General features: G+C 35.8%; 2 protein-coding genes and 1 long non-coding RNA gene across 7 annotated transcripts in view; 1 reads left to right on the plus strand and 2 right to left on the minus strand.

Annotated features, from left to right (window-relative positions):
- Positions 1–320, minus strand: part of VGLL4 (vestigial like family member 4) — an 81,228-nt gene extending 80,908 nt beyond the window's left edge. The window contains exon 1 of the mRNA XM_026046056.1: positions 276–320. The gene's annotated coding sequence lies outside the window, so the exon portion shown is untranslated. The remainder of the gene's footprint in view (positions 1–275) is intronic.
- Positions 1–18,047, minus strand: part of TAMM41 (TAM41 mitochondrial translocator assembly and maintenance homolog) — a 19,605-nt gene extending 1,558 nt beyond the window's left edge. Inside the window, exons 1-9 of one of the 5 annotated variants that reach the window (XM_026046051.1) lie at positions 17,930–18,047; positions 15,269–15,448; positions 13,426–13,518; positions 10,690–10,840; positions 10,409–10,554; positions 8,094–8,259; positions 6,659–6,721; positions 812–909; positions 276–384 (exon numbers count right to left, since the gene is read on the minus strand). In XM_026046051.1, the coding sequence (XP_025901836.1) occupies positions 833–909; positions 6,659–6,721; positions 8,094–8,259; positions 10,409–10,554; positions 10,690–10,840; positions 13,426–13,518; positions 15,269–15,442 (870 nt within the window). In that variant the 5' untranslated portion in view covers positions 15,443–15,448; positions 17,930–18,047 and the 3' untranslated portion in view covers positions 276–384; positions 812–832. Of the gene's footprint in view, positions 1–275; positions 385–811; positions 910–6,658; positions 6,722–8,093; positions 8,260–10,408; positions 10,555–10,689; positions 10,841–13,425; positions 13,519–14,416; positions 15,449–16,742; positions 16,881–17,929 lie in introns of those variants that run through there. The other 4 variants (XM_026046050.1, XM_026046053.1, XM_026046052.1 and 1 more) reach the window with 4 other exon arrangements.
- Positions 18,048–18,235: 188 nt separating this feature from the next.
- On the plus strand, positions 18,236–25,224 carry LOC112953008. The gene is made up of 2 exons (XR_003250495.1): positions 18,236–18,437; positions 25,162–25,224. It is a non-coding gene; the product is annotated as an uncharacterized LOC112953008 (long non-coding RNA).
- Positions 25,225–25,506: the final 282 nt, after the last annotated feature.

Genomic DNA, 25,506 nt, shown 5'->3' on the forward strand with positions numbered 1-25,506 from the left:
CCACCCCCAGGACAGAAATAATTTACCAAAGAGTAAATATTTTTTTCTCATAATATCTCCAACTTTAAAGCACTTAGATAAAATTTCCCTGGAGCCAAAACACCCAAATTAGTTCGACTTGTATACAGTAGGCCGCAAAAGATGAGTGTTGGACTTGGCTTCCAAATAGGACACTTCTGACAGTATTTGAGAGTTTGGTATGGTCATCCATCACTGGTAGCTGTCATCCAAGTCTGATAAAAGGAATGTACAAATTTCATGAAAGGCTCTGATACCTGATGAGCTCTTTACTTCCAATACTCCTTCCGAAAACAGAAATTCTCAGAACTTCAGCTCTCTGAATTTTACAGGTTCGAGAACAATTTGCTCATCTTGAAGTCTTTCCTGCAGAAGCACACAAAAATTATTTATAGAAAAAGATCTAAAGACAAAATGTACTTTGAAATAATGTATTTAAAATATTTGAATATTTTCAGGAATATTTTGAATGCACCTAGAGTGTTTGGCCAAATAAAGGTACCAAAACACAGATAAGTTTTATATTCCAGGTACAAGTAGTCTTTTGAACTCAGCACTTCTGAAGGTTCTCTGAAAAAATGAAGTTATATGTACAGAAAACTAGTTTCAGCACTTACAGAGTGATTCTCTTGCCCTGATAGAGAATCAAGTCTTCTGCACTAACAGAAACGTTTCAGTGGTACAAATGGCCATATTAATTATTAAAATGGAATTTTAAAATGGCATATTAGTCTTCTTGACTAGGTGAAGCAGTACCTGCAAAATATTTGGAAAAGTAGTACCATTTATTTACCCATATATAGCATGCTAAGTCTCAGGATGTCTTCTTCAACCATCCCTTTGACATTTTATATAATTTCTTCATACTGTAAACTACAGACTTCTTCGCCCCTAAAAAGTAACATCAAAAAAGTTTAGAAAGATGAAATCAAATATTATGTTATTTTACTACTTCTTTTACTTTATGAACATACCTGTTACTACCTTAAGTGAAATACTTCCCCAGAGAAATGACAATAGCCTGATCCATGCTTTAAGATATGCAAATTAACCTTCTCACATACATACTACAGTAACTAATAACACTTTTCATAGTATCAAAGCATGCAAAATGGGATAAGCTTGGTCTATTCTAAAGCCCTGATGGCAACATTGCAAATTAATCAAAGATGCAGTGACTCAAGGCAAAATTGTCAACTAGAACAGATAAAGACTTCAGTTAAATAACATACATTCTTGCTCCTAAACACTAAAGATACAAAGACTTTTAAACCATCCAATCTACTACAGATCCTCAAACTAATATATCATTTTTCAAGCAGTTTCTGGCTCTATGCCCATGTAGCACATCCAGCTGAATAGGGCTGAATCAGGCATGACAATCAATGCCAGAAACTAATGGACTTGATTACGCAGGACTGAGCAGGACTATTTAGTAAACTCTAAACTGGTTAGCATGCAGGTAAATCAGGATGCCACATCTGTGAGAGGAAGCAAGTTACTGAAGCATTTCAGCTCTTAAAAGAGGAGCTCACAACCAGATTTCTGAGATTAAATTAGACCTAATCTTCAGGTGCTAAGGCTGTACCTAATATCTGTGGTCAGAATTTGACAAGAGGAGTAAAAGGGAAGGAGAGAGAGATAGAGAAGTGAAGTAGATGACACACAGCAAGTCTCATACCTCCAAACCCTTCTTTCTCCTGCTAAGCAGATTTCAGTTACACTTCCTTTGCAACTATGCAGTTAGAACTGTGCAAGCCTCTCCCTGAGTTCCATCTTGATAAAGACTCCAGCAAATCAAGTGACCCCTTCCTCATTTATTTGATAAAACCCCTTCCTCATTTATTTGATAAAACAAAAAGTGCAAGTTTTCACATTACAAAGTGTAATGAACCCTTACCAATTGAATGCTGAAAATATAAATGTAGGTTTTAAAGGTGTTTGTGCTGCATTAACTTTATCCCTTGCACACACAGATTAAAAAGTATGGTCCTGTAGGACTAAACTCATAACCATTTTTTCTTTTTCATGACTTTTTCCTTTTTCTTTTTTAATATACTAAAATTTACTTGACCAGACTGACAAAGTTCACATTGCTAATTAAGCCAAAAACCACACAGTATGAAATACCAGAACTCAGGGAAAGATCTTCTGAAATTAATGARCAAGCCAGACTCAGTGGTAGCCATCTACAATACAGCACACTGGTGTGGGGGGGAATAAGGATCTAGTAATATATGATTTAAGACAACTTTAGAAAGCACACAAAGGTAAAAAGACAAATATTATTTTAGGTGAACAACAATTTTGTTATTAGTAGCCTACAGTTCCACAAAGTCAAACGAGCATGAGATAATAGGAAAATGCATGTTGTACTTCTGAAAGAACGTCAGGGAGAATAAAAAGACTAATACAAAAACCATGCTGGACACAATCCGTTTTGCAGCTCTAGTCTATCTGGCTGCCATTAAAAAGGTTTTTTTGGTAAGAATTTTGTAAGAATTCATACATAGAGATATTTTAAATTTATGGAAGCCTTTGTCTCCTGTAGGTACACCCAAACTTTATGTATTTCAGACGTTTTTACTGACATGAAGCACACAAATGAAGTCATTACATTTTTTTTTCTGCAGTATCACAAATAACCAATAATCACAAAGAAACTATAATGTATCAGTTACTTGCATTACAACTGCATGTAGTTTAGGAATTCTAGAGACAGAATAAGGCTAAGCTCTGTCTAGCACATTCACAGAAGTGGTTCCRATTCCCAAGGTTAAAAAAATCACCAGAAGATCTTTGGTAACTACTCTCTACTCTCCTAGGGCACTATACAGCAAAGCAAAGATCCATTTCATCCTGCCATTCAAACAAAATCAGTATATTTCTTAAATATGTACAGGATGTGGCAAAWGCACAGTAAGACAGCAAATTACTGTCCTGCACAACAGTACTTAACTGAGCTGGCACTGTGGTCTGCAAGTTAGCTTCTTTTAAGTTGGCCAACCCATTCTGCCTCCTGCTCAACATTAAGAGCTTTTTCATAGCAGTATTTCTCCCTTYAGGGATCAGTCTACTGAACTCCAACCACCAGAGCCTTGAATATAACATCTTATGTAACAAGATGCTTAAATTTTTGCTCTAGTCAATCCTGCTACAAAGCAAAATACAGGTTTATGCACACAGCTGGTTTCTTCTAGCAGCCCTCTGGGTCATGAGTCACATGTGTAGTAAAAGTTAATGGTTGTAATTATGGCTTAGTCTCAGAATCTGAAGCAGTTCGACCACATAAAATGTCTTTCTACTTTAGCTATGAATCTAAGACTTCGTTGTTCCACGTCTCCTTTAGATTTTTGCAATATATGATACAGAACAAAGACCTAATGCACATGGAATTAAGACCACAAAATTTCTGCATAAATATAAGTTGTATCTGGTTTTGATCAAGTGTCCCTTGTTCCTTTTTTAGAACTGTATTATATTATAGTCAAATTACTATCTTAGAAGTCCATTAAAGTTTCCTTATAGATATACCTGGATGTAAAACTATTTCCTTTTGAAATAGGTTAATGCACATAAAATGCAGCATAGGTAAATATTTATATAATGTTAGCTTGACATGCACAGATRCATGCAAATGTTTTGTACATGCTTACAGTGAGGTGCAGTGGTATGCAGTATTTTTTCAGCCAGCTGATATGTACAGCAGTTACTGCAGCATCTACATACTGAATGCTATATAAAAGGCTGACCTTCACATGTAAAAAAATATTTCCTTGTTGGAAACAGAATACAAAGATTTCAATTCTAAAAAAAATCAAAACCAACAGAAAAACACTACAAGCATTTTTGTTAACTTCCATTACAACTGTTCAGCATTCCAACTGATGATTTAATTTGTAATGTTTTATTTACAAGTCATTTGCAAGACTTGAAGGGTCCCCTTGGTGTGATACAAGAAGTCTAAGGTAAAAAGGTACTAACACCTCACTCAGAAAGGCTAAATAAGAACTTGAGCATTAGTTCCCAAATGCAGACTCTGGTTATGTGGGAAAATAAATCAAAAGACAGTGCCATCTTTAATAGGAAACAGAGAGGCAATCTCACCACAGACTTGAAAAAAATACACAGGCACATCAAAAACTAAATAGGGCATTTAACAACAGACCAAAACACAAAGCATAAGCTCAACTTTAAAACCATACTGACAAAAAGAGWCAAAAAAAGTTCTCTTAAATGGGCTGAAATTCTTTATTTTGATTGTGTTGCTTTCCAATGTTAGTACCCAGCATGCCACCTCAATAAAAAGTATTCCTGATTTAACTTGCAGTTTAGCATTACACTGTTCATTGTATTGCAACATTACAGTCCAGACAGTAAGCATTTGTTTCTCTATTCTAAGATCTAACATTCATTTAAGGAAATCATTTTGTGTCTCTATTAAAGTTTTAAAAGAATGATGGTCAGATAATGAAAACTTTTCACAAACAGACTTAGGACAAAAGTACTGTGTCAGTTACTAGGAATAGAAAGAAAAAACAAGCAGAGCTTGTTCAACRGAACCACTAGTTCCATGATTTTCCTGATTTCTCAGTATTTTAGGTCATGTTCTTAAAGAGAACACTGCAGAAGCACAGAATGAAAGCATCAGAGCCATAATGCTTCTCTTAAAAGTCCATACCAGAAAGTATAAAATACTGCTTAACRGGGACAGAACATTAGACAAGATAAAGAACAAAACCCTAAATCCTTAGATATTTAATATAATAGCTAAGCACTTATTGTATTGTTTAAGCAAATAATTTCTATAGATGAACTGCAATTTTCTTTCTGGATGCAGTATGCATATTATCTGAAAAGACCCTAAATAAATGGGAATCCAATCAAATAGCATTAATGGACTGCCCTCTAGTGACAAATTTTTAATTAAGAAACTGCCATCAGGAGACCTTTATTAGAAGCTATGCAAGAYTTCTGAGATTCAGGCAAACATTTTTCTCTATTTGGAGAGGAATATAAACAGACATAAGCAAAATGTTCCCACTAAGTCACTTATAAGCCAATATCATCCTCTCTCTCCTAAATTCCACTGAAGATCACACAAAACCTTTAAAGTCAGGAAATTACCAGAGATGCTTCTTTTGCAAATAGAACTCATTGCCCTGAGCACATAATCTTTGAGTAACTCTGAAATATCAATCCTGAACTCTGTTGCACTGAGTTCATGTTTGAGACAAAGGTTCACAATAGGTTTGTTTTACCTTGACTCAAATTCCAAAAAACTGTTTCCAACACTAAACACACTGATGGAAAAATATTGTTTAAATATGTTTTCCTCCTTGTAACTAGCTGAAAAAAGTTCAAGCTTATACTAAAGCAAAAAAAAGAAACATAACTACATAAACTCAAAACCAGCATTAAAGATGGTAAAGATGGTAAGAAAAAACATTTCAAGAGTACCCCCTTTCAGGCACACAAAACAAAGTGATGTAAAAATTCAAGTCTACTAAAATGTGTCCAACAGTAATAACAATATGAGCTCTCAGTGACTGGTGTGAACATGAGTCGAATAACACACGAGGACTTCGTGACTCTCAGAGGTTGTTTTATGTCTATCAAAATTCAGATGGGGTGTGTAGTATGATGAAGCTTAGCTGCTTTTATTCRTAGTATTGCAGTTACACATGAACAGCTTTTTCAGTTCAGTTCGGCTGTTAGCTTTCAAAAGCACTGAATTTGCACATAAAAACATTATCTTTCTCATCCTCTCCTTCCCAGATTCTTTTGCTCTACAATATCTACCCTCTGTGGTAGAAATAGGTCACAAAATGGTATTTCTAAAACAGATATTCTGCATTACCAGATTCCTGATTACTAGCAGGCAACCTAGAAAAATCCTACAAGGACAAAAACCACGCTTACTCTGTTGGAGACTTTGCTTTAGAGTCATATAAAAGCAACATGCCTGATGCAAGAAAATTCATTTTCTCAGATCAAGTTGCACCCTTAAGTTCCATTTTTTTCTCCTCTATAAGTTCTCTCATATCACTTCGTAATACTAAACTCTTATTCTGAAGTAGTTCATTTTTATGCACCAGAATTACAGTAATATACAGTGCTTGCCACATATAGGCTCAGCATGAAACAAGATGCATTTGAATATACACCTATCTTCTCATCCTGGATAGAAGCATCAGATTCTTTTAAGTTCTCATCTCTCACTTACTTTAACTTAATGTCTCTCCCTTAATGATGATATAATATTGTGATCCACAGAACAATACTATGTATTGATCACTGTGATCTATTCACACATAGCAAGCCAAAAGCAATTATGAAGTAATTTCATTTTATTAATACCAAAAGAGAACTAGTGCACCCAGTGCACATCAACAATAKCTGGCCCACTTAACCTCCAGACTTTTTTTTTCCAAGTCATATAGCCTCCAATTCCTTTTGTTACTTTACAATTTTCTAGTAGTTATCGAAAGCAGATATAGCAATTTTCAACATTTTCATTAAACATCCAAAAAGTTTATTCTCTATAAACTTCTATAAAAAGACAGTTCTAAAGCACTATAATTCTAAGCTTTGTGAAAATCAGAACATCTATGCAGACACAAGTTGCACACATTCTTACCAGCTGTCAGTATGGTTTTAGCACTCTGTGCTACACTGGAAGATCTCACAATTCCCGAAATGCCTGCAGACAGAAACACACATAGATGTTACCTATCTTGACAGTTTTGCAGGGTTGCATCCTCTAACATACAAAAAATTGAAAAATATTTTTTCCAGGTACACAATGAAGCAAACCCTAAAATCAAACACTTCAGCTGAGAAATGCTATTTCTAGTCTCCCTTGCCATACTAAATGAAAATACTGTTTTAAATATACTTGTTACTTGAACTTAATATATAACAATATATATATATTTATATATAAAAACAGGTAACAATAACAATTAGCAGGAACTGATCCAGTTAGTCTGTCCAGTCTTCACACTATTTCTCAAATTATGCATCATCTAAGCATTAGCATTTTAACTTTCTAGACCAAAACAATTCATACTCATCATTTACTTCAATACGAAACTGGAATTTTGCACTTGTTTAATCAAGTAGAGATGCCTACATAGCTCAGCACTGTCTAGCTTATTTAATACAGTTTTCAGGGGTAATGCTCATTTACTACTTTGAATTGTGGCACAGTCAGCCTCTACGTAGCTAGAATATTACATATTTTTAATGGAAAAATATATGCAAAATAAGTTTTACATGTTCTAATGCATAAAGGCACACAAACTTATATTGCTAAATAATTTCAAAATAAAGAAAAGCATCAGTCTCAAAGTTCATCTCCCAAACTACAAGCTATTTTTCTGCACTAACCACAACAGAAAATATAATTCCTTATACTATTTTCAGAATCTTCATTCAAAGCTACTTATATAACCAAGAACAAAAACTTCAGGAAATCCACACACAAGAAATAGTTTATCTGAAAAAATCAATTGTTTTTATTCAATAAATGAGATGTTGAGCTAATCAAACTTCTGAGGGAAAAAAGTACACCCTTCAATTTCAATAATCAGTTCAGTCTTGTATTGTTACAAAATGGCTCTATTTTTTATCTGTTTCTGATAAAAAACTCCTTTGTCCACAAGGAATTCCTTTGTCCATATTTGTTCTTCTAAAGAAGATAAGCTGCTTGGCTTGAGAAGGCTAGATCTAACCAATGTTTTGATACCAAATCGCTATATGACTATGTACAAATCAGTAATCCATGTCTGAAACACCCTGCAAAAACACACGGCCTGACTAGTTCATGTTACATGCTAAGGATGAGTCTTTCCAGGATCTGAAATAAAATTCCTAACAAGTACTTTAGTACTTCAGAGAACCTGTTCACAATCAAGCCAATCCTAAAATGTGCCTTTTGGAAGGTACTGTAAGATTAATTGCTTATAGTCTTCCTTCTCTCTCAAGCATCCTCCTGAGTAAAAAGAACATATGTAATAAATCTTTACATCTAGAGGCATTAAAGGAGATTGCTAAAGTTTATCTAGGCCTACCTTGATGTACCACAAATCCACAGTCAGGGTCATGAGCAACTTGCATTAAAATTTCTTCTACATCTCTGTTTTTTCCAGGAGGATCTACCAGAGAAGTTATCTTCTGCTGTAGAGTTCTTGGCAAAGCCATTAGCTGYGTGAACTGACCTTCTGGACTTTTATCAATCTGAATTTTATAAAAGACAGTAACAGCATACAGTGTTAACAGAAATAATCTCTATTTTCAAACAAGTCACAGAAGTCTTTGGTTTACCTTTGGTCTATGATAAAGCTGTGGGGGTTGAATATCTCAAAAAACACTATTTTGCATGCAGAAAATCAATGACAAAAATAATGAAAGCTCCTCATGCAGTGGAAAAGGCTGTATCTCATTTCTGAATCTGAAGAGTAACACAACAGAAAGCTGATGTGTTTTATCCAAGGGAAGACTTGGGTACACTGGTTAAACACTAGTTATTGTGGAAATAGTACCATTTCTGCTTTATTCAATTTCCTTTGAAATGTAAGTACACTACAATGAAAAAAATGGTCCCAAAAGACTGGTTATCTACATGTTTCTTCTGAATATAATCAAGCTATTTATCCACATGCATATGCATTTAAACTTTCATTTGAAAAAAGAAGTTTTTCTGCTGTAAAAACTTAACCTCATCTGGTTTGCATAACTTGAAAGAAACATTTATTCCACATTTTCCAGTCTGAATCAGAAATATAGCGACCCTTTTCTGCCGACAGTGATTCTAAGATGCAGGTCTGTACACAKTTATACAAAACACAAATACTTGGGGTGGGGGACGGGGAGAGGGACAAAAAGTATATTGGAGTAAATCTCTCCCAAAACTGGAGAAAAATATCAAGAACCTGATTCCTCCCATACAACTTTCAAAACATTTCATGGAACCATCAGACAGGAGTCTGGTTACYCTAAACTCCTTCTAGTCAATGGAGAGAAAATGATATCCAGATGAATCACCCGCTGAACACACATGAAGCCAACAATGAGCAGACTCCTAACATTATGTGGGAGGAATGCTTGCCGAAACCAGAACTATCAGAAGTAGTGTCTGCCTTCAATTATTTCTGAGGAATCCATTAAGAAAGATTTCTGTGATTCTGCAAACATACATTTTGCATGGATGGTTCCTGTTAYATGTTAAGCTTTACTCTAAGTAGCATTTATCCTCTTCAAGGAATAAAAGCAAATACGCAGAGCAAAGTATAAGGAATAAAGTATATACCACTTGGCTCAAAATCAACAGTAACACAACAGCATTTAGTCAACAATCTCAGTGACTAACATCTAATTCCAAACAGATGTGTTATCCCACAACATATTTGTACTATGCTACTAGTTTTTATGTACATGTAAAGTAAGAGTTTTATTTTAACTAGTCTTCTTGGAAAAAGCATTGTCAATTATGTTCAGAATTTAAAATACTTCTAATGGTTAAAAAGTTGACAAGCCCACTGATAAGAAAATATGCAGACAGCTACACTGTGATGTAGATCTACCCATACTGTACTCTAAAATGCTGTGGTAAAACTTTCCCATACTCAAGCTTGCTTACATCTTTAACAACTTAATGAGATAATTACGAAGGTGACCAGAGAATAGAAGGGTAATTTATGGACATGAGATAACATGCTATTTGTAGCTTAATGTTGAAATGCACACCATAGCTTAATTTCTGCACACAGACACACATCCTACAATTAAAAAACAAAAACTGCTATTGAAACGCAGGATGACACAGCACTCCTAATTGCTATTTTTCACTTACATCTTATGCTGCAAAGATGGAATTCAAGGCACTGCCTATTTTGGACAACTGTTTCCTGAATGTGTTGAACACAATTATTGGGTATGGTTATCTAAATACAGCGTTGTGTTTTCATCTGAGCTTAGTTGACTGAAGTTTTGCAAATAGGACTCAAGTTTGCCGGATATAAAGTTCTGATTGCACAAAGTTAACATATGGTCAATTTCTTTTTTTTAAGCACAAACTCAATGTTCGCACTTCATTTTCTATATTGTTGTTTCCATATTGTAGTCATTAAGTTGCATGTTTTTAAAACATCTTCCCCTGTTCCCTTCTTAGGGCTCTATTCCTATGGCCATTCTCAAAGAAAAGGAGCACTAGTTATTACATAGACAGAAATTGATATTTAAGGTGAATTTTCCGGTTGCAGAATTAAGCAAGCAACAAAGCAAACAGCAACTATATTGACTACAACTGCTCATGATGGCATATAGCAAAGTTCTAGCCTTTCACTTTCATTGTTATTTTGGAAAAGCACTGAAGAAAACTACTTGCCTCTAGTCTTCCCAGACGATGCTTATATACCACTTGAGGGCAGTCCTGTAATATGTTACTGTATAGCTTCTGAAAATGAGGAACACTAGGCTTCACTATGTTCTGTACTTTTGATTTGTCTTCTCCTATTATCATTCTGAAATCACCTAGACAAGGAAGAAAGATGTAACAAGTTTCACGCTTTCTTGTACATTAAACTTTCTATTTCAGTTCTGTGCATATGGTACAACAGCTCTATCTACAGCTTTATTCCTCARTGGCTTTAAATACCATATACTAACCAGAATAGGAGAGTCCTGCAATCTGCATATAAAGGTCTTCTTCAGAGAAACTTTCTGGCAACATGAGAAAGGCTGCTGTGACTGCACTCTTCAGATTGCTAATAAGAGCAGCTTGCAGCTTGCCATTCTCATTTTGTGTCAGTATTTTCACCTGAAAAAAAAAAAAGAAGAAAAAAGAGTGATTTGAAGCAAAGCAGCTGGAAAGCACCACCGAAGATGAAGCTAGAAAAGCAGTGGGAAAGAAGAGAAAGTAGACTGCTACAAAAAGATGTAGGGAAAAAAAACAACAAAAGAGGTAATTTATCCTATTTATCTTCATTCCATTCTATGCAACAGTCTGAAATGGCTCCCAAGGGCACTTGTGGAAAATACTACTACTTTTKGGGTTTCATTTTAAAAACACAACTTCAGTCAAACATGCAAGAACTCCTTTTAACTCTTCTGCACACCACTTTGTTTTCTATTTTAATACTAGAAACTACAATTATAAAACCTATTAATCTACAACATTCACCTGCCACAGAGCCTACACTGTATCTGCCTCCCTTGAACTCCACAGAAGAGYTTACTGAATGCATACACACTAGGTTAAAATCCAATATTAAAAATATGTTGATTGATCACAAGGATAAAATGGTAAATCTCATTTCAAACCATTCGGATGGCTAGACAGATCCCAAAAAGGCTTTGTCATAAAACAGAGAATTCAGAAAAAAAAGGTGGTTCCCAGTATCACTTATAAAACTTTAAATACCACTCAGTCTTCCCTCTCTCAGCTCACCTCATTAAACAGAGAGCCCTCCATGACAAAAGTATTTTATTGTTTATACTAAGCGAATACTTACACAAAATATTTAACAAAAAATTAGTAACTTCAGATGCTTTTAAAAATCTTCTTCCCCTCAGAAAATATAAAGGTCATTGTGCTTTCTTCACCCCTCAAGAATCTTGCCAGTTTCAGAACACTTATAACCAATTTTATTCTTTTTTGTCAGTACAGTTATATGTGCATTTAGCTAAGTGAAATTATGAATTTCACTTAAGAGGAAGAGCCAATAAACTCCTAACAMACAAGCAAAACAGCCTGGGAATAAAATTCAGCATTTCTAACAGCAATTTTAAACTCCATATATTTGCCCAGCATTCAGGAAAGATTACTTGTTCAAGGAAACCAGTTTATAACAGAAACAAAACCTTCCATGAAAATCCTGCCAATATTTCCAAGCTGGAGCAAATGTTTCATCTCATCTGCTAGCATAGTTTGGATGGCTTTCATTTGCAGAGTGACAGCTTTGTAATGCAACCCCAGCGAGGCTCTCAGCTCTTCCCCTCTTGACAAGAACAAGCAGGAAACTCCCAGACAAACTGTTAAACAACATTAATCTGCCTCTAGTCAACTGTGTCTAGAAGTAGCACAAAYGGTATGTAAGATCTTACAGCATATTAAAAAATCTCCTCCAAAATAGTCTTATTCTACAGTTTTAGAAGCTTTCCTTTACCAAAGCATACACCAAAACATTAAATCAGACATGAAGCCAGCAAAAATCTGAAACCTACAAATAACTTTTTTGATATATTTTAATCATATCTGCAAGAGTAGTAGAACTTTYAAAAATTCCAGTTTGTGATTTTACAGATTACTTTCTATAAAGAGCAATTTAAAAGATACACAAAGTAATTCAATCTTTCAGTCAAATTCTAGCTTAAGTCCTACAAACTTTATTCAAACCATATTCCTGTGAGCTTTGTGCAAATAATTTGGACTGGTTATTACTTTTATCTTTTAAGCTCATATGCATGAGGCTATCTCTATCTTTTTAGTGTCCAAACAAAATTCCAAATTCTGCCTTGCAGTGCAAGTATGCACTCACCCTTGAATTTAACACGAGAGCATCAAGCACAATTTGTAGGTACCAAAATGATGAAAAACATCTCTACTAAAGCAAAGCAGCAGCAAGTATAGTTACACTGAAAAAAAAACTCATCTTTTTAGTCAATATGAAATTCAAAATTCTTCCTTCAGTCTTTTTTTCAATGTATTAAGTTTTATTCCTCATAAAACTAGCCTACTGTTCTAGCCTATTTCATGCCATAATGAGTCACCCAAGATTGGCAAAAATTCAACACATTTAAGTAGAGACAATACATTTAAACTCATACTCTACATTTCTGATCAAAAGCATAATTTATACTTTAAGCTTTGAACTGAATTCCCCCTCTAGAAAATGTAACTTAGCATTGCTGCCATCTGCTGAAAGCACATCAAGTCACCCACTTAACAGGGAGCAAAGGCTTCACTTTTTTTTTAAATATGACAAAAAACATTTGACATTCTTACCATATACAGTCAATTTCATTGTCCTTATCCAGACAACAAACCACACAATAACTACATAGCAAAGCAGCTTTCATCTTTACGTGTACGAAAGGCCTCCACTTTATAAAAGTGGAATATTCTTTAACCTTAAAGAGATAACTTACTACAGTCTAGATAGTCAGGACGTAGTATGGCCAGAACATTATGGTTAATATATCTACCATTAAGTTTYTGACATAACACAATTCACTTAAAGTCTACATTTTACCTCCTTTCCAAGAAATTATTTCTCTAGCAGAACTCAAATCAGGTGATCACTTGGGTGCTGACTCAGTGATAAGASCTAAACTACTAGTGATAACTTTCCATCCCTGCCATTTCCTCTATTTTAAAGACAGATAAACTGAACAGATAGTTACTGGTTTTTGTAGACGTCCAGCAACATATAGGGTTTTCCAGTGAAATAAGTCATCAATCAAGACATCAGTGCTAATTACACCGTATTTTATCATCTGAAAAGACAAAACAGAATGTTCAGAACAACTATATAGTAATACTGCATACATTTACTCAAAGTATTTTTTTTACTGTAACTATCATCAATGCTAAAGAATATACCCCTATGATTAAAACTGCAGAAGAAAAAACTATTTACTAGAGAAACACTGTATTCAACAGCAGCACTGATAGCACTGATTGCTTAAAACAGGAAAGCTGAGTTCCAGAAATAAATCAGATTTGTAAAGACAAAAAGAGCATATGGACATCTCATAGAATATGAATGATAACAAACACTATTTTCCTGTAACTATTTTTTGAAATAAATGATAGGATGCAACATGTCCTCTAAGATTCTTCCTGGGAGGAGGTTAAAAAAAACAAACTCGCTACAAATTTACCCCAGGATCAATCTCTAAGGAAAAGGACTTCAAAGCACAAAAAACTAGACTCTGAAAAAATCTAAATATTACAACATAACCCTTTTTGAAAAATAATTCTGAAAGGTTATGGCCGCCCTTTGTATCAGCAAAATACTGCAATAGGTGGAATTTTGTGAAGTACAATAATATTTATCATCTGGGAAATTTTAAGTAAACAAAACAATCTTGCATATTTATGGGTATTCTATTGGGGGAAATGGTTCAGGAAGCTTTTGCCTTGTTAGAAAATAACTTGATATTCTGCAACTCAGTTTGCATAACTGGAAGAAAATATATACTTAACAGGTTGTTATCAGTCTACAGATATCAGATTTCCTAAGACTACCATCAAATCAAGCCAGCAAACATGAAATAAAGGCATAATGAGAGCCAAAAGTTCAACAACGAAGATCATTATATATATCCTGACATACAAATTCAAAATTCCTTCTTATATGAAGAAAACAAGGTTTAAACCCCAAATTCTTACCTCATTCAGTTGCCTTTTAAACAAAACAGCAAGCACACAATTGGCTCCTGCATCTATCTCTCCAATCTCATATCAAAAATTCTGATACATATCCAATGTTATTGAAATCATGTGCCCTGAGAAACTTTAGTTAGGCATATATTAATCAAATGGCATTTTTCCTCTGACTGTGATTTATTTCATTTTCTATTTTTCTTATGAACAGATTTTATAACACACCAAAATTGCTCAAATCAGCATCAACACACACAAATACAGCATTCTCTYTCCTGACTCATTCCTCCTACAAAACACCGCAGATATGGACAAAGAACTTACTAGATAAGTATGACTTGCCTAGATTATTTATACCCAAAACTTCAGAGGCCCACAATTGTGAGCCATTACACAACACATGCCAATTATTATTTGCTATGTTAAATCTTTGTATTTCATCTCAAGAACAGTTAGAATGCACTTCCCATTACAATGTAATCAACTACTGAATGCAAATCTTTATTTCTCCATAGATGTAAACAGTTAAACACTTCAGAATGATCAAAATCAGTAGACAGCAAGCAATAAGCAAAATAAATGCAGTTTCTGAGGTACTTTGGTTGTAAGTTCTAAACATCATCATTTTTAAAAGCTATTGCTGCCTCTCTTTTGCCTAATAGTTAGGGAGCTACCCGTAGAAGTTTGAGATACAAATACTTAATATACCACCAGTTAAACTATTGATTTRCCACCAGTTAGGTTAGTTATTGCTACAAGGAGCAATATGTGCTTCCTGCACAAATGGTGACTTTGACCTAATCAGCTCACTAACCCAAACACACACATCTAGCTTAATTTACTCCAACTTTTACTTACCCTACCATTACATGGCACTAAAGTATTGTAGTAAATGCCTGCTCCGTAGCTCTGTATATTACTTATCTGCTTTGGTCCAAAAACTTTGAGGAAGGAATAATGGCTCTTGTTCTTTAACAAGTTCATCATATGCCATGTAACAGAATCATCAACAGCAAATACGAAGTCCAACATATTGTTCTATGAATACAAAGAGAAAGAGTTACTTACATATTAGAAAGCAGCAAATGGTCATCATATTATTCTAATGTTCATGTAACATGCAACCATGAGCTAATCATTGTTTAATGATTATAGGAAAGCCCTAAGTGTCAGGTCTAGTTTAAYGGTTCTAGCAGAGAACCTAGTTTACAGCTACACAAAACAGCTTGAATTGTCAGCAAAGACAACTTTTGCTAACACACAAGGCTACAAATGTGCATGAGATGTGGGCAGATTTTGTCCAACAAATGCTACCTGCAAAGAAGTGTGCCAAGAGCTGGGTTTCAGTGAACAACCAGAACTGGCATGTTCTATGAATCCACCAGAACTCAAACACACACACAAAAAAAGAAATTCTCACCCAGGCACTTCCTTGTTCGTGAAAAAAAAAAAATTAGTAATGTTTCAAATAAAAAGGTACATACATCCGGTACGTACATGTCAGTACATGTACTGGCATCTGGTAGCAAAAACCTACATTCTATCATATTCACTTCAATAACTTACACGCAAACTCTAGAGGCTTGTAACATGAAGTACACTTTTTCTGAAGGGGAAAAAAGTCATCTCACTCAAATTTACAGATTGTAAGTTTATAACCTGYTCCTGCACCTACAATAACCTAACATTTGGGGTGATATTGCAATATTGCTTAGAATTTTTCAGGCCCAACTCTTCTCACAGATCACTAAATGCATTCTTAGCTGTATTTTGCCTCATTAGCTAAAATTGACTACTAACAGGGCAGCCTGCTAACGACCTCATGTTCCCACTTTTTTGTTGTTGTTGTTGTGAGAGAATGAAAGGTTATTTACAAGTGGGACTTCTGCGGGAACAGGTAAGAAGCCAGCCGAAAGAGAGAGAGAGCGCGCGCACAAGGCTGGTGTGTGACCACTTCCGAACGGCTGCGCCCGCACAAGCCGCTATTTCRCGGCTCCGCGACCCACTCACGAGGGCTGAAGAAGCGCCGGGGACTCTTAACGGCCCCAACGCGTTTTCCCGTTGCGATAGCGCGACCCTCCGTGGCGCTTTCAGGTGCGGGCAAAGGGGCCTGAAGCGCCGCCCAAGCTACAGGTGCCCGCCAGACCCCCCCACAAGCCTCCWTCCCTCAACTCCAGCTTTTTTCCTTTCTTTTCCCCTCCAGTAAATAAGTAAACAGGCACATAAACCGCGGTTTGACACCACAGAGGCAGGTGCAGGCGAAGCGCTCTGCCGCCTTCACGCTGAAGGACAGCGGCAACTCCCTCTCCATCCTCTCCGCGGCTGCGCTCACCTCGCTGTGGGCGGCCGAGACTCCCGCCTGATGAAAGACGCCGGAGCCGTAGGCGAAGGCCAGGCTGAGCTCCTGGGGGAAATGCGCCAGCACCCGCCGGAACGCCACTCCCGAGCCCGCCAGCACGGGCGCCGCCATGGCGGCCCCTTCCCGCCCCGCGAGAGCCCGCCCCGCGCTGCCCTGCGCCTGGCCCACAGAGACGGCGGCAGCGCGGGGAAGAGCGGCCACCGCGACGCAGCGCCGCCTGTCGCCCAGTCCGCCAGGGCAGCGGAGGTGCCGCTATCTGGCTGCGACCAGCTCGATCCGGCTGCGGCCGGTCTGAGGCGGCGCGGTTTCCCGCCCCGGTCTCCCTTCATGGGACTCAGCCATGTTGTGCTTCGGCAGCCAGTGCCCCATTTCCGCCCTCTCACATTTCCCACCCTTTTAGCTCACATCTTTAGTTAACCGCAGTATTGTACCCCTCCAACAATTGTTTTTTCCTTTCMTTATTTAAGTTCCCATGTGTGTGTTTTATTCTGATTATCAGCTTCCTCCTGGATTCTTGTGGGCCCTGCATTTCACATGTCTCCCAGACTGAAAAAACAGAAAACACACAGCATTTAGTTATTGCTGTTGACTTGTCTCACACTTRAAGCCTTTCACTGGGCCTTAGTTTTAACTTTCAGGTCCCAAATAACATTTATTCAGACTCAGSATGAAATGTCTAAAAAAACACTTCAGAATATGAAACATTCTCCTCCCCCCAATCTACTGAAAGTTTTCACTCCGTTTTATAACTCCAAAAATAACCTTTTAACACTATACAATGCCTTGAGAAAAACAACAGCATCTTTTAAACGCCTACACCTCTGCTAAATTACAAATAAACAACTAGGCCTATTAACTTGTTTGAAATTACTTCTTTGCCYAAAACACATTAAATAACAAAGACTTTAAGGTGAGTTTTATTACATAAAACTATGCTCTGTTATGCACAGAATCACTTGACTAACAGAAATGTTGGAAGAAAAAACCTGAAACAACATTCAATTGTATTATTAACAGCAAATAATATAAAAACTTCCATAAATAAGTCAAATCTTTTCAKAAAGTAGACTTTGATCCTTCTTAAACTTGGCTATTAAAATAACAAAAAGACCAAAAATTCCAGTCTAAATATTTTCAGGAGAAATAAAAAACATACTTACAGGCCTGTTTGTCTCAGTCTTCTTTATTCTGAATGTTTGTTAAATTAGCTTATTTAAAATGAAACTTTAAACATGTTTTCAATTAACTTTACTAATATAGCAAATCTTTGAATCTCAGCACAAAGAATTTGAGCAAGCCTTCCTTGCCTAAATATATACTTCTAAATCGTGGGTGTGTTTGTTGCATGCATCTGTAAGTGGTATCACCTGTGTGATGACTAAGCAATCTAATTTGATTACTTAATTTAGGTTAGCTGAGAGAAATGGTATAAATAGCCATTCGAGGCCAGTGTTTTTTCTTTTTGTTATCATTTGTAAAGTTTTGAAATGAAGTTGTGTGGTATCTACATTTTTTTCCTTAAGTAATTTTTTTTTCTTTATTCTTTCTTCTTTGTGGTATTCTGTTAACTTAAAAAAGCACACTTTGTATAGTTTGCTGTAATTAACTTATCCTGATAAAGTCAGCAGGATAGCAGTGGTTTACTGCTAGAGTCAGGTGGAAGGAAAGGTAAGTAAAATAAAGTTATAAAAATGCTTAAATAAGTTGAAGATTTATATGTGTCAAGAATTTTAATGGTTTGGAAGGATTAATGGAGTTTTTCTATTGCATGATTTAGTTTGTACTTAGATTAGGAAAACTTTTCAATGTTATGTAGAGGGTTGAAGAATTTGTTAGCAATCCTCAGACTTTATCTTTTTTGGTGCATTTTAGTGAATTTAAAAACAAACATYTAAATTATAAGTAATCCTTAATTAAGGAGATGGATATCATGATTTTGTGAAGCTATTATACTGATTTTATCCTGTCTGTTGGCTTGAAAACTAAACCTCAGAAATATTTTTGAAAGGTAATTAGCTTGACTTTGTTTAGTTACATCTGATCTGAAAATATCAGAAATAACAGAAGTTCATGAAATTCTTTTTACTATAGGAGTATATGGATGCTATTGATCCAGAGCAAGTATATTGTAAATAAGTAAAAAGAAAGAAGCACCTTTTTTTGGARAGGAACAGAAGGGTAAACTTTCAGAAGGCTCTTCTGCCCCTAATGTATAAAGCTAAGAGAAAAACCTTATGTGACASAAGTGATAAATTTTGGAGCTTTTTTACTTTGGACTTAAGGAATAATGTCATCAGAGTATTGCAGAGGGGTCCATTTGATTTCTTACTTTATCAGTCTCAAGCATTTTAGAGGCCTGCAGGTAGGTTTTTTGCTGTATTTTAAAGGCCATATTTTTCAATCTATTTTTTAGTGGGCTTTTTTTTTTTGCCCTATAAGTTAAATTTGATTTCTGCATCTGTTTGGACTTAAAAATGATTGTTTGTAATCGAAGAGTTAACTTTGAGACTAATAGCTTGYGACTTAAGATAATTTTGGGAGATTGTAGCTTATTAAAATACTTTTCTAAAGTTTATATCAAGTGGTCTTATGTCTTATAGCAATTTTTAACTTGGACTTAGAATCTGTTTTTCAAATTYTGCTTTGCTAACTTTGGTAAAGGAAATCTGCAAACACCAGAAGGTCCTAGTTTCATTTACACTTTCAGCAAGAACTGCGGTTGGAGGGAGCTGTTTTTTCTGTCTGCTTGTACCAGTGTAGGTGGTTGCGTGGCTACATATGAGAACAGATTGGAAAATTCATGTGGGTAAAAACTTAACTTTTTTCTAGGTTTTAATCAGGTCACTAATGTTTTTAGCACATAGATTTGTACTGCAAGCAGGATGGGCAGTGAGATGTCCTCTCCAGTCTCATATTACTAGACAGTGCTAGTTCAAAAGATGAAAGTGCTTGTGTTCTTTTGTTTAATRAAGTTTTGTCAGCATCTTGTCTCTGATTCTGTGCTTTGGACTTGTGTAAAGAAAGATTGAAAAAAGTGTATCATGGACACTTTTTTTACTTAATTATTTTAATCAAGAGTATGACAAAAGTTGTGAACCTGTGTTTATCTCCCTTTTGTAGGAGATAAAAATATCCCCACAAAACTTGAAAGCTCATCTAAGCATTGGTGTAGATTTTTCTGTTATTTTCTCTGTTCCCTTGGAGTTAAGAGAAGATGTAGATGGTCTCTGTTTACAGAGCTATSTTAATAACAGTATCCTCATTTGTACCTAAAATGATTGCCCTCACTAACTTAATACAGAACTCAATAACTGCTAAATCTGTGAGTGGATTTGACAACTTGGCATTAGGCTTCTGTGTGGGTGGTCTTCCTGGCGTCAGAACTACTGTTTGTTGGTAGTGAACTCYCTTGCTTGTGCTAGTGCTGCCTCCAGCAAAATTGTGTTCTTTAATTTTTCAGTGTGGCAGAACTTGTTGTATTTCTCCATAACGTGTTTACTGGAGATGGTGGTCTCTGAATAAAAGCAGAGTTAATAGSTGTGATGTTTGTAGCCTTTGTAATTATATCCAGGATAATTTTTTCATAAGGTAATGGCAGCATCTGGAATCTAGACATCTATCATTGGTTTAAATTTGCCACTGTGTCTGTGCTTAGTATTTTAAATTCTATGTCAGTAAAAATAATGTTTTTTTCTGAGAAAGAAAGCATGGATTGTGTGAATTCGTGCTGCTGCAGCAGCATGTACTGATGAGTTGGCTTGCTGTTTGTATGGAAGTTAACAGTGAACACCACTAGGTGTCCTCTCTTGCTGTTAGCAAATCTGGTATTACCTCCTGGAGATACTGCTTGGATTCTAACTGAAATACGSGTTTTAAACAAGCAAAGTGGAGGAGGAGCAAACCTGTAAACCTTTTTGGCTGTCTCTGGGCAATTTAAGGTGTGATGCCACTTGCAGATGTTTATAAAATGTGTGCTATTCCATTTTGTTAGGAAAGCTTCCTCCCCCACCTTGCTACCCATGCCAAAAGTTTATTTGTGACYGTCTAACTCATGATTATCCAAGGTATTATTCCTCAACAAAGGCAGATGTAGAGCTGGATATTTCTAGTTGTCTATTTGAAACCTCTTCTTAAAACCAGCAAATTCACAGCCACTAAAAAGAATTTCCTTTCCCTTGCTCTAGTGGATTATTGTCAGGCAATAGCAATGGTTAAGATGGTGAAAATGAGTAAGAAATAAGTTTGCTTCTGAAATGTATGGCTTTCCCTCTGGCTGTTCTGTCTGTTTGCTAGTTTTAGCCAGGAGGAGTTTTCAGTAGCAGACAGGTAATGGGTGAAAAATCATTTTGGCAATGCTATTCTTTGTGGTGTGCAGTAAAACATCAGGTGAGTGCTGAGTTCCTGCTGTTGATACATGAATGGCTGTTTCATACAAGAGCCAGTATTTTTTTGCTTGTTTTTGATTCCTAGGAACTGACCCTCATTAGTGGTGGACTATTGCATACTGCCAATGGAAATTTTAGTGGAGCTGGGAGGAAAAATTTTAAGTAATAGKGACACTTTCTGTATTGAATGCCTTTCACTGGTACTCAAAAGCTTTTAGAGAAATTGCAGCTTATTTTGTGTGTGTTTGAATGAGAATGGTAGGAAAATAGGCAGCATCTGTTGTCTTGTTCTGGATATTTTGTTCTTCCCTGCATTGTGGAGGCATCCAAGAGCAACAAGTTATATTCCTTCATGTCATTTTAAATATAAAGAGGGGAGCCATGGGTTATGTTTGGAATCCTTSCTTAGTAGTCTTGAGTTTTTAATAACACTCTCTGGAAAAGTGATGACTCTAAGCTGTGCTTGCTGTGACTTTAACCTATAGCAGCAGCAGCAGATGTGGCTGTATTCATCACAAGTACTGAGATAACTGGTGAAACACCTCCTAAAGACAATCTAATTAGCAAGCAATTACAGTGGTAGCAATGTTTCTAGAGGAATTATCCATGGTAGCTTTTCTTAATTCCATCTTGCAGATTTAGAGCACATTGCAAAGTTACTTATAATATTAAGACTTGTTTTTATTGTGGTATGTGTAGACTGCTGTTCTAATGGCAGTAAGCCATACCAATTGCAGTGCTTTGAGGGTCTGAATGCCTTTTGTGTACTCGGGAATTCCTTAATCTTTTATATGTATTTTAGCTGATTGAGGAGCACAGCTGCTATACTTCATTATATTAATTTTCAWTCAAAGCAACTAATAAGAAGTAATAGTGATAGCACTATTATATAGCACTATCCTGGGATAGGCAGCTCTGCAACTCTAAGTTGGCCCATGAAAGAACAAGATTTTGTGGTGTAATTGTATACTGTGTGTTGAATTTGATGGTATAATAACTTGAATTTTGGCAGTATATATGACACTTTTTTGCCTACAACTTAACAATTTAATAGACTACTATACTAGTAGTCTATTCTAATATTTCTCTTCTAATATTTCTGTTCACTTGGAAGGTAGTTTTAGCTCCAATAGAATACAAAAATTTATTAGCCAAATAATATTAGCSAAATAATTAGCCACTCTTGCATATTTTCATCATTGTACATAAAATATCAAAATTCTCTGTACCAAGAGAAAGAATAAAAAGGATCATTAAGCAGGAAAAAAAGGGGTAAATGCTTTCGATTTTAACAGGCTGCTAACAGGTTTATAAGGTAGTTACTTTGACAGGCTTGTGTATTGCTAAGCGGAAAAATATTCTTCTGTTAAAGGATGTCTTTCATAAGTAAGGGCTATATTTCATTTTTAGTTACCATGTATTCTTTTAATAAGTCTTTTGGGTTGTTGCGGATATGAAACAGGATGTTTAAAAGGAACTGACTTTTTTACTGTTTGCCCACAAACTAGAATACAGGTGATGTAGGTGATGATCAAAGGAGGATTATATGAGATTTGTCCAGCTTATGCCCAGTTCTTGGGGTGTGTGTATGTACTTATAAACATAGAGATACTATTTCTTAACGTGTTTATAAGATGTGCATACAGTTTTTAACTGTTGAGAATACTTTCACAGGATCAGCACTTAGTTGGTAGAAGTTAATACAGCTGCTATGTACATGTTGGCTGGCTTCTGGCTATGTAGGAGGAGTAATTCTCAAGCCTGTCTTTCTGCTGTTTGTAATTTAAATTAAGTAATTTAAATGTCATTACTTAAAGCTCATGTCTTTAGAATAAAATGCATGCTCTCCCAAAGTACTGTATTGACAGAGTAGGTACCCMCTAGAAACCAAATTGTAAAGAATTCAAGACAAATTAACTTGAATCTCACTTTTAGACTTCTCAGTTGTAATACTRAAATGTGTCAAGTAATTCTTTTTGTTTTCTGAGAGCTATTAAAAGTACTGACACCATCGCTAATATAATTAGTCTGATATATGAGTATCTTAGAGTTGGATTTTAAGACCTCTGACTTGCAAAGATTTCTTGTTCAGTATTAAAGAACAGTATGAAATTTAAATGTTTTAAATAACTGAGTAACGAAAGCATATCGGCAGTGCTGGATAGTTGAGTTGTAGCACCAAAGTTTGTTTTTTAACATGGTGTTCAGAGRTTCTCAGAAATGAATCATGAAGCAAATGCCTTTCAATTATAGAGAATACTGAGGAAAAACAAAGCTGCAAAGTATCTAAAGATGCTTCCCACAGGGCAAATGAAGGAGGAAAGTAAATTAGGATTGTCTTCAGCAGAAGGCTGGCTATTATGACAGTTTCTACTGGTCTACAGCACAATTTCTTTTGGGGTCCAAACTGAGCAGATGCAAATGACCAGTTTCAAGTACCCATGAGCTTGTCCTGTCTGTGGTGACAAAGTCTGCTGAGGGGCAGAGTTAAGAGCCTGGGTGTTTGCGTTGTGCAACTAGAGGCCTTGTAAACTTTTTTCTGCCCGTGACATGCTGTGGACATGCCCAGTTAAAATCTGTTCATACTAAAAAACTACTAAGGAGATGGCTAGAAAGAACATTGTGGGCAACAACATTCTCAAGTTAACTATCTTTAACGCAGCTCTAGGATGACAGATAAATCTTGTGTGTAAAACAATGTTCGCATTATGCTGAAGTGAAAGGTAACTAGTCAGAGCTGCAATAACTTAATATTTTTCAGAGGAGTTATAATTTCAAGTAGTCATATACACTTTCTATTTGAGAATGCGAAATGCAGGTCTTGCATATTCTGCAGGTAGCAAAAATCATTTTGTATTCAAGCAGACATTCAGACCCTCTCCCCTTCTGAAATATGCTTGTGGAGAAATGACCATCTTTGATTAAAGATCTGACATTACTCATGTACGTATTTTTCTTGGGGAACTTTGTTACATCTATTCACCAGCATTTTAGTTCAGTGACACCTTTCACTTTCCTCYTACCCTTTCTCTTTTACCTATCTGTGAGACCTTTGTGGTTTTCTTTTAATTTTGTCATTTGTGCCTTCTCTTGATGTTTGATGCACTTAAATTTCTCATTTGATTTGTCAGACAGGAAAAGTATTCAAAATGCCTTGCATGCATGCTAGACTAACTATATTTTCCAGCTTGCAATAGATTCATTACTTTTTTGAAGTGTACTGTGGCAAGATGGAAAAAAACTTAGTCTTGAAAGGCTGAGTTATTTGGATGCTTGTCTTTTATGTATTCTTACACAAGGTTACTCTTTCCTTGAATACCTAGATGGGTAAGCAACAGTGATTTTTTTTATACAGATGATATTCAACTGCTTACGAATGTGGGAAAAGATGCATAAATTCAAGCAGAAATCTGGCCACTGCATAACACAAGGAAAACGTACTGAATGATATACCTGGTAGACCTGATCGTGAGCTCTTTAAATGCTTGGAGACGTTGACGCTTATCAAGTAATGGATATGAATGTAAAATAGGGTTAACAGATGGGTACACAATAAATTTTTGTTTGTAAACAGGTGATTGAGTAATGGTATAATGTTTCATAAACCTGGTACAAACTCTAGGTAATCATGGTAATCTCGTGTAGGAAGAGTAGAACTGCCTGCAAGCCAGTAAAAAAAAAAAAAGATAACTGAGATCATTTGCCTTAAAATTTTTTTGGGTGAAATAAGATACAAATCTGAGTACTTCTCAAAGAAACGTTGTCCTAATTTGTGTGTGGGAATGAAATCTGTACAATTTGATTGTATTATGTGATCAGCTGTGTTCAGGAATATCTTCTACTTAATCTTGTCTGTAGCACTTAACTACACATTTAAGTACTTAAGTACACRTTTGACTCAAAGGTTTTTGCATGTGCATACTCACAAATTTAACATAAGTTGGCTATGCAAGCATTCCTTTATTGTGTAAAATTAAAAATTCTTGCTCTCTTCCTTTGAATGTTAGTGAGACTTCAAAGAGCATTTTTGAGAAGAGTAAGGAAAAAGCATAAGCTGCCTGAATTAGACCTGTGTCTCAGTACATAAGTTGTTCCTGAGTGCTTTGATTGAGATCTTATTTAGAGGTAAGTTCACATAGAGCTTTTTTCTGTAACAGTTAACTGTTCAAATATTCATATTGCCAAGAGTCTAAAGTACTTAAGTTCCATACTTAGGAAATTATTTTCTGATTCATGAATACTTGCACAAGGTCAAATATTGGTTAGTAAAGAGTAGATCATGGAACAGACCATTGATTGGTTTCTAATGTGGGATATGGTAGAACAGCAGAATAAAGTCCTAACCCAGATTT

This window comes from Nothoprocta perdicaria, unplaced genomic scaffold (assembly GCF_003342845.1).
Source record: "Nothoprocta perdicaria isolate Ctin4 unplaced genomic scaffold, notPer1 scaffold_42, whole genome shotgun sequence".
In the NCBI taxonomy this organism is placed as follows: Eukaryota; Metazoa; Chordata; class Aves; order Tinamiformes; family Tinamidae; genus Nothoprocta; species Nothoprocta perdicaria.